This window comes from Danio rerio, chromosome 4 (genome assembly GCF_052040795.2).
Source record: "Danio rerio strain M-AB ecotype USA chromosome 4, GRCz13ab, whole genome shotgun sequence".
Lineage (NCBI taxonomy): Eukaryota > Metazoa > Chordata > Actinopteri > Cypriniformes > Danionidae > Danio > Danio rerio.
Window position 1 is genome coordinate 5,650,025 of NC_141024.2, and position 9,976 is coordinate 5,660,000.

General features: G+C 32.0%; 1 protein-coding gene across 2 annotated transcripts in view; it reads left to right on the forward strand.

The window, feature by feature from the left end:
• Positions 1-1,283: 1,283 nt before the first annotated feature.
• The window catches only part of tmem209 (transmembrane protein 209), a 15,340-nt gene continuing 6,647 nt past the window's right edge, over positions 1,284-9,976 (forward strand). The window contains 7 exon segments of one of the 2 annotated variants that reach the window (NM_001270973.2): positions 1,284-1,359; positions 2,408-2,572; positions 3,861-3,919; positions 3,994-4,125; positions 4,935-5,152; positions 7,486-7,690; positions 9,029-9,204. In NM_001270973.2, coding sequence (NP_001257902.1) covers positions 2,436-2,572; positions 3,861-3,919; positions 3,994-4,125; positions 4,935-5,152; positions 7,486-7,690; positions 9,029-9,204 — 927 coding nt within the window. In that variant the 5' untranslated portion in view covers positions 1,284-1,359; positions 2,408-2,435. 2 annotated transcript variants of the gene reach the window in all.

Here is a 9,976-nt window from a genome sequence, read left to right on the forward strand (position 1 = left end):
TTTTGGGTGAACCCATCCCTTTAATGCATCAGTCCTGTGTAGCGGCCGATGGGTTTTCCTGCTCCAGGCTGTGAGCAGCGGCTCATCACATATCAAAGGAGATGAAGGACAATGTCCAGTAAGGACTCTGGCTTACATAATGCATCATTTCTGTTTCTCCGAGACCTGAAAGAAGACAAAAAAAGAAGACAAAATGTGTCCGTTCATTAGTTCATTACTAACTTGTATATTAATTTATTTACAGTAACTTATTCATTCACACAAACTTCCCATATCTATCTATATCCATCCATCCATCCATCCATCTATCTATCTATCTATCTATCTATCTATCTATCTATCTATCTATCTATCTATCTATCTATCTATCTATCTATCTATCTATCTATCTATCTATCTATCTATCTATCTATCTATCTATCTATCTATCTATCTATCTATCTATGATTGATCTCTCTCTCTTTCTCTACTATATGCAAATACTTTGACTTTGTTGTTTTGCCTTCTGCCTTAATTTGATAGATTTTTAGTGTATATATATATATATATATATATATATATATATATATATATATATATATATATATATATATATATATATATATATATATATATATATATATATGTATGTATGTATATATATATATATAGTTATTTTAGTACATAAGCAAGTTAATCAAAATCAAAAATATATATATTTTCTGCAATTAGTTATTATTAGAATTTATGAGTGATTAGCTATTAGAAAACCTTTTTATATTGTCATCTATTATTCTAAGTATGTGGGCATTCGTTGCAGTACTTTGCTGACCTCTGCTGCTTTTAAATGGGCTTGCAGGAAGTTTGTAATATCAAGATGTTTTAATATAGTTATCATTTTAATAATATTATTTAGAACAACATTTCATTTTATATAAAAATTTGACCGGCGCACATTGATTATATAAACAAATTAATTAATTAAATCCAATCTTCGTATTCAAAATCATTAAAACGATTGAAAAATATGTGAAAATTTACTTTTATATCTAGGAAACGTCGAGCTGAACTAAAATAGTTTATGTAATGCACAACTGTTCTAATAAAGTAATACCCTGATTGTTCTTACCTCTTTTGTTTTATCTGTGTTTTTACAGTATGTGGTTTTTAATCTTTCGCCCATTTAAAATGCTGCTGTAAATATATCCTAAAGTAATATGTATATAGCACGCTGTCTGATATAAAAGGACTTTTATTTTGGAAGAAAACGTCCTTTGTCGTAATTTATTTGCGGCTGTCTTCACTCTGTTGCTGTTCGTTTGCGTCTCCGGCTTCCTTCTTCACACTTTACCGCGTTCATGGAGGACTGGTACAGAGGAAGTATGTATCAACACACATTTGAATCATATCTGTGCATCATTCACGAGTTGTTTACATCAAAATTTATATATTATTTCGTATTTTATTTACTGTGGCTCGAGTTCTCCAGCTGTCGCAGTGCAGAGTTTAACTTACCAGTGAAGTATTTCACAAGTGCACATTGTACGTAAAGCTCATAACTGCACATGATTGCTGGTTAAAATGGATTATCATGCTCATAATTTATCATATTTACTATATAGTATTCCAAAACTTGATTTAATATTAGACACAAAATGTAGGATCGCATTTTAGTCGTTCTGGTGCTGTAATATATCCATATTAGGGTAAATTGGATTTATATTCACACATTCAGACTTTCTCCTTTATAATATAAAATCAGAAAAGTATTTTCTTTCATAATTCTAAGTATTGAACTCATATTAGCAGCGAATTGCTAACGTTTTCTAGACCAACATTCTTTAAGTTACAGTCGAGCTCATAACTGCTGATGAATAATACTGGTTAAAATGGATTATAATCCTCATAATATATTATATTTACAATAAAATATTTTATAACTTGATTTCCCATTAGATGCAAAACCTTTTATTTGAATTAATATAGTTCTGATGCTGTAATATATCCATATTAGGGTAAAGTTGTATTTATATTCGCACATTCAGACTCTCTACTTAATAGAATAATAGCAGAAATTAGTATTGCAGATTCTAAATAGACAAATCACATTAGCAGTCAAATGACTATCAAAGTACAACAGTATTTACAGTCAATTAAATAGTGCTAATGTTGTTTTAAAGTCATAATTACATGCAATTTCAGACCAAATATTCAATGTATTATAGTAAACAGTATCCGTTGTTCAAAGTGTTGTCAATGTTCAAAAATGAACGAATGTGTAAGTATATAAAACCAGCTTTACCTCAGTTTAAATCCGTTAACCTATATAGGTGCTGGTGTTGTTTATATTGTACTTTTAAGTTTTATTCGGTATAGACGATAAAGCGATAGTGTCTGTCTGTTTAAATATATTTTTCTTTCAATCTAGTGTGATAGTCAGAAGATCAACTGCAGAAATGACCCCCTCAAAAGAAGGCATGACCTCCCTCATTGAGAGGACCATAAAGCTGAGGAAGGAGGAACAGGCACGGCAGGTCGTTCTGGCTTGGGCTGTGCTCAATATGTCTCTGGCTGGGATGATCTACACTGAGATGTGAGTTCCTATTAGGCATGGGGCCGGTATAAGATTCTGAGGGAATGATAATCTTAGGTAAAAATATCATGGTTTCACGGTACAACAGTATTGTGATTACTGCTCGAAAAACAAATGTCTGGGTAAAAAAAATAGCAACTTTTTAAAATTATGGATTGAAATATTTTGTATATTCAAGTAAAAATTGGAGGATCTTTTTTTACTTTTAAACGTTTTTTTTGTACTTGTGTATATTCTCTCTCTCAATAAAATAAAAAACACTTTTCCCCCATTAAACATAGTATATTTTATTTTAAGAAACTATTTTTTCCTAACTTCCCAACTATTTTATTTTCTCCAACTAGGCAGGATTCACAAATACAGTTACAGATACAGGAAAAACTGAATGATAAATAATTGATGACATGTACATGCATATGCTCTAAACAAAATACAGCAACACTAATAAAATAAATAAATGAATTATAACATGGTAGACGATGCAGTGGCGCAGTTGGTAGTGCTGTCGCCTCTCAGTAAGAAGGTCGCTGGGTCGAGCCTCGGCTCTGTTGGCGTTTCTGTGTGGAGTTTGCATGTTCTCCCTGCATTCGTGTTGTGTCCTCCGGGTGCTTCGGTTTCCCCCACAGTCCATAGACATGCGGTATAGGTGAATTGGGTATGCTAAATTGTCCGTAGTGTATGAGTGTGTGTGTGGATGTTTCCCCGAGATGGGTTGCGGCTGGAAGGGCATCCGCTGCGTAAAAACGTGCTGGATAAGTTGGCAGTTCATTCCGCTGTGGCGACGCCGGATTAATAAAGAGACTAAGCCGACAAGAAAATGAATGAATGAATGAATAAAACATGGTAAATAATTTTTTTTAAATTATTAAAATATTTTTTATTTTATTTTAATAAAATTATTTTATTTTATTTACTTTATTTATTTTATTTTTATTTATTTTATTTATTTATTTATTTTTATTAAAATAAAATAAAAAACAACAACAACACGGTTATCCAAACAATTATGCACAGTAAAATTACTGGCGTAAATAGATAAATACAATTCTATTCAAGATGCATACATGTTTAAGAAACGTTTATAATTGTTTGTAGCATTTTTATTTGGATTGTCCTTTGCTGCTGGAGATACTGCTGCACTAAAAAAAATCCAACGGGAATGGTATAAAAGATGTGACTTTTTCAAACCGCGGTAAATCAATACTGTCCCATGCCTAGTTGTAAATTAACAACTATTTAAAATGTATCATTTCTTAAATTCAAGTAACTAAGTCACCTTGTCTTTTAGGTCTGGAAAGCTTTTAAGCAGATACTACAACATAACTTACTGGCCCATCTGGTATATTGGTAAGTAAATCTCCTACTGTAAGTGACCTACAGTAGTATACAGCTTTTCTCCTCACTGTGGTTTTGTTGGACAGAACTTGCCCTGGCTTCCCTGTTCAGTCTCAATGCACTTTTTGACTTCTGGAAGTATTTCAAGTACACGATGGCCCCGTCCACAATTGTTGTCAGCCCAGACCAACATCGCCTTCTTGGACTCAGGGGCTCGGGTGAGTCAGCTGAAAGAGTTTTGGCTAAGAAATCACACATCTGATTTACAATGACAACAACATTTAACAAAGTCTTGTTAACGCCACAGTTCCACTAAAAAGATGAGCAAAAATGTATTCACAATTTACTTGCACTTAAGGGATTCCAAGCCATTGAAATAAAAGATCAACAAAAGAGGATATTTTAATAAAATGTATCCATTGTAGGAAAAACAAACACCATGGAAGTCAATGGTTGTAGGTTTCCAATATTTTTAATATAAGTAACTTGTGTTATTGAGAAGAAAGAAACTTAAACAGGTTTGTGACAATTGGAGAGTGAATAAATGATGACAGAATTTTCAGTTTTAGATGAACTGTCTCTTTAATGCTTGTGGGGAGAATCTTGATCAATAATCTTCCCTGATTTTGTTTTGCAAGTTAATATACAGTACAGAAAAACTAGCATTACAAGGTAAAAAATACAAGGTAAGACAAATACGATTTAATCCTTATTTCACATTGTAAGCAATGAAAAAATTATAATAATAAAAAAATACATAAAAATAACATAAGAAAATAAAAATAAAATGGAAAATTCAGATTTTAAGGCATTTTTTTTGCATTAAAGAATACTCATTTTTATACGTAAAAAAACTCTCATTTTATATTTTAATGTTTTAATTTTTAATTCATTGTTAGTAAATAAAGTTATTAAAAAGGCAATGTAATAAATCTAAGATACAAATGAAAAAATCATGGCTATAAGTTGTTCAAATGCAGTTAGTATGTTTAATAAAATCACTGAAATGAATAATCAATTTTAATAGGTATTCAAGCCTCTCCACCTCAGAAACAGGAGAAGAAGGAAGCTCCAGTGTCAGTGCAGTCCTCGCCTCTGCAGGGTCAGAATGTCCTCAGTTTCAGCCCAGCTCGACCTTCGAGCACCAGCCCCAAGTTTTCACCCAGCTGTGTGTCTGGATTCAGTCCACCTCTGAGCAGCACGTCCTCAGGCGGACCCTTCTCCCCCTCCATGTCATTTGGAAAGGTAGAGTATAGTGCTGTGAGATATTCAGCAGAAGTATCACCAGGAAATATTTTTTTATATCTAAAATATAAAATATCTAGTTTGTTTTCATTTGTTTGTGGTTTTTAAATTTATATTTATTAATGAAATGTTTTTGCCATAAAAATAGCATTGTTGACATGGCATTAAAGGTCCTGTGAAATTAAATAATAATTTTTTAGATGTTTGATTTAAGGATATCTATTACCTAGTGCGCTCCAAAACAGTGACAATTCACATATGATGATGATGATGATGATTAGCCAATCAGTCTACGCCTTCTTTCGGCCACTTTATGATGGAGAGGGGTGAGGAAAGCCATGGCAAACTACCTCACTATTGCTGCCAAAAACTTCATGGACAACAATTCACATATAGGAGATATAAAATTGATATAAGCATATAAAGCTTGTAGTTTGTTACTTCCGCCTGAATCGTTCAATGATACTTTTTATTTTATTTATTTATAAATTAAATTATATTAAAATTATATAAATTGAAGGAGCTGCTCTGTCCCGCCTATCTTCATTGTGCAGTAGAGAATTTTCTACATCAAATAAAAAATGCATATTTCAAAGCACTTCACAGGACCTTTAAATAAAAAAATGTGATATACAGTTGAAACCAGAAGTTTACATACACTATAAAAAGGCACATAACCATTTTAAAAAAAGTCAGATGTTAATGTGATTAAACCTTTTCTCTTTTAGGTAAGTTAGGATTATTAAATTTGTTTCTGTTATGCTTAATAGCAGAATAATGAGAGAGAGATTTTTTTTGAGAAATTGTTAATAACTTTTCTTGAAAGTCAAGTTTACATACAATAAGATTATTATGCCTTTGAAAAAGCTCAGATGATGGTGTCAAGATTTTGGAAGTTTCTGATTGGCTAACATTTGAGTTCATTGGAGGCACAAAGGTAGAATTGTATTTAAGCGAAACCTCTAACACACTGCTTCCTTGTGTGACGACATGGGAAAATCAACAAGCCAGAATCAACAAGCCAGATTACAATTTGCTAAATTACACTGGAAGAAGAATAATTTTTGAAGAAATGTCCTGTGCTCTGGTGGAAATAAGATTGAACTGTTTGGCCATAAGGACCAGTGTTACATTTGGAGGACAAAGGGGAAAGCTTACAAGCCTAGGAACACCATCCTAACTGTGCAGTATGGGGGCGGCAGCATCATGTTGTGGGGCTGTTTTGCTGCAGGAGGGACTGGTCCACTTCACAGCATAGATGGCATCATGAAGAAAGAACATTATGTAGAAATACTGAAGCAACATCTCAAGACAGCCAGGAAATTAAAACTTGGCCACAAATGGGTCTTCCAAACAGACCATGATCCTAAGCATACTGCCTAATTTGTTAAAATGTGCTTTAAGGACAACAGAGTGAATGTTTTGGAGTGGCCATCACAAAGCCCTGAGCTCAATCCTATAGACAATTTGTGGGCAGAGTTGAAAAAGCTTGTGCAAGCAAGACAGCCTACAAAACTGACTCAGTTACACCAATTCTGTCAGGAGGAATGGGCCAAAAGTCCTTCAAACTATTGTGAGAAGCTTGTGAAAGGATACCCAAAACATTTGATTAAAGTTAAACAGTTTAAAAGCAAAGTTGCAAAAATACCAAGCAAATTTATGTACGCTTTTGCCTGTCTAGAAATTAATTTAAAAATTCTCAAAAAAAAAAAATTATTTAATTATTCTGGCATTTAGCAAATGTAAATCATTTAGGTAATCCTAACCAACCTAAAATAGTTAACGTTTAGTGTGATTTACCATTCATGGTGTCACAAAATACATTGTTTATAGTAATACTTTTTATTTATAATTTAAATGAGAGCAATATTCTGTGCTATTATAGGGAAGCAGACAGAAACATAAATAAAGCATCGTGAGAAAGTTGCAATCTTGAAATTATTTTTTTTTTCTTTTAATGTTGGACCTGTAATCACTGATTAATAGTTTTTGAAAAGTGTTTTATATTTATTTTATATTTATATATTTAATCCAACCTTTGCTCTCAAGTTCTAATTAAAGTGAAAAGTATGCTTGCATATGAATGAGTACTATGAGAAGAGTCTCTATTGTAATGTGTAAAAATTAGTTATTTACATGTGCTCAATAATCAAATATCTAAAATATTATTTGCTTCTATATCAAGATTTAAATTGTTATCAGAATATGAGATGACTTTGTCGTGATATGATAGTTTTCCCATATTACCCAGCCTTAGTTGAGTATTATATTAAAAAAAGTGTTCCTTAAAGCTGTATTTTCAATATTAGATTTTTTTTTTTTTATGTCTGCAGGTGTTGAACTACAGTCCATCTCAAAGTTCTCCTCCATATCCCAGCAGCCTCGGTCCAGCAGAAAACACCAGCCTCCGCTCTCGTTATCGCACGTCCCCTTCTGTTTTTAATTCGCCTGGAGGTAAGGAGGACTGCATCGATGACCTGAAAACTTTGGAGAAGTTTTTGCGTTCGGAAGAGGAGAAAAGCCACCGCAGTCAATTAGGTATGTTATGTTATATTATATTATATTACAGGGTTTCTCAACCACATTTCTGGAGGCCCTCCAACACTGCATGTTTTGGATGTCTCCTTTGTCTGTCACACCTATTACAGGTCTTTAAGTCTCAGCTGATGATCTGAGTCATGTGTGTTTGGTTGAAGAGACAGTGTGCAGAGCTGGTGGTCCTCCAGGAACGTGGTTGAGAAACACTGTTATGTTATATTATATATTTAGTAGGACCATGCATTTTATAATATTTGAAAAATATAACATATTTCATATTTTTTTGATGTATTGAGATGGGAATACAATATGGCAAGGTGTTGAATAGCTCTGTTTTTTAAAAACAAATCATTAAATTAAGTTGATTGGGATGATGATGTGAGTTGTGATGGTGTGAATTGTGCATAAATCATAATAAACAATTTACAACTATAGATAAACACAACAGAGCAAACATCCATATAAAAAAATAGTGGTTTACTGGGGAGTCGATAAGGATTCAGGTACAGAAATTAAATAATCGATTGTAAAATGACAATGTTTAATTATATTGTGTATGTATTAATTATATTACAATGTTTAGTCTTAATTATATAAATCGTTCAATAAATTTAACTTTTATTAAAGTCACAAATGATACAGTTTCTAGTGTGCGAATGTTTTCAGCTGTCTTGAAATGCACAGAAAAAACACATGTAGATAATAAACTAGAAACTTTTACTCCATTATGGTTAAACTCTGTAGTGACTCCACAACTCTCATGTCTTTTGAACTGAGGAGCTAAGTTATCTTTTTACTTTATTTATTTATTAATTAATTAATTAATTTATTTATTTATTTGTTTGTTTGTTTGTTTTATTTAATTTTCTCTTGTATATTAATATTTCTTGGATTTGTCTTGGAGTTGCATTACCAAACTTAATTTCCTCTAGGCATTATTATTTTATATTATATTATATTATATTATATTATATTATATTATATTATATTATATTATATTATATTATATTATATTATATTAAACTATATTATATTATATTATACTATATTATATTATATTATATTATATTATATTATATTATATTATATTATATTATATTAAACTATATTATATTATACTATATTATATTATATTATATTAAACTATATTATATTGTATTATATTATATTATATTATATTATTTTATATTATATTACTGTCTAATCAACTATAATCCTAGTTTTACATTGTTGACCCTGTGATGTGATAATTGATCATTGTGATTATGATGTTGAAACAATTTAGTAATATTGTGCAGTCCTACTACAAAGTTATCAATGCAATATTTGCTTATGTAGGAAGTCCTGAGTCTACATCTCCAAGACACAGTCCGTCATTCTGGAACTACAACCGTACAGTTGGTGATTATGCACAGAGCCTGAGGAAGTTCCAGTATCAGCCGGCCTGTCGATCACAAGCACCTTCAGCTCATAAAGACGACACAGAGCTGGGCTCTAAACAGGCTGCTGAAGAGGTGGGGACACTTTATTTAAAGGGGGACTGTTATGCAAAAATCACTTTCATAAGGAGTTTAAACACAGGTGTGTGGCAACAGTCGGTGAATAAAGCCAGCTTCTAATGGTAAAAATGTATTACGTTTATTTTTTTTATAATCACACCTGATAAAAACAGTCTGCAGAAACACTTTGATTGACATTCTCCCTTTGTACGTGTCATCAGAGAGGGAAAGCCCCGCCCATTAGTAACCATCTCTCCTTCATTAACATAGGATGCTAGCTAGTCTTGTATTTTTAATCTGCCACTATGCTGACTCCCAGGCATTTGTAACTCCGCCCTCTTTTGAAAAGAGCACAGCCTCATTTGAATTTAAAGTGACAGTCACCAAAACGCCACAATTAGCAAAGCCTAAATAGGGCAGATTCAAAGAGTTATAAAACATCATTTGAAAGCTATTTTGAGCTGAAACTTCACATAAACATTTGAGGGACATCAGAGACTTATTTTACAACTTGTAAAAAAAGAGCATAATAGGTCCCCTTCAACGGTCAGCTTACTCCAAAATGAAAATTGTCATCATTTATTTAACCATGTCATTACATACCAATTAGAAATGTATCCATCTTCAAAACACCAAATATAGACAGTATCATATCAGTATCTGAAATGTTGATACTCCAAACTGTTTGTAATCTAAATAAACAGTTTAGTCCAAGTCTTCTGGTGAACTAACCATTTTTAATGTCCATTTAATAATACTTTTTTGAGTGTTGTTTCTTTTTTAGGAG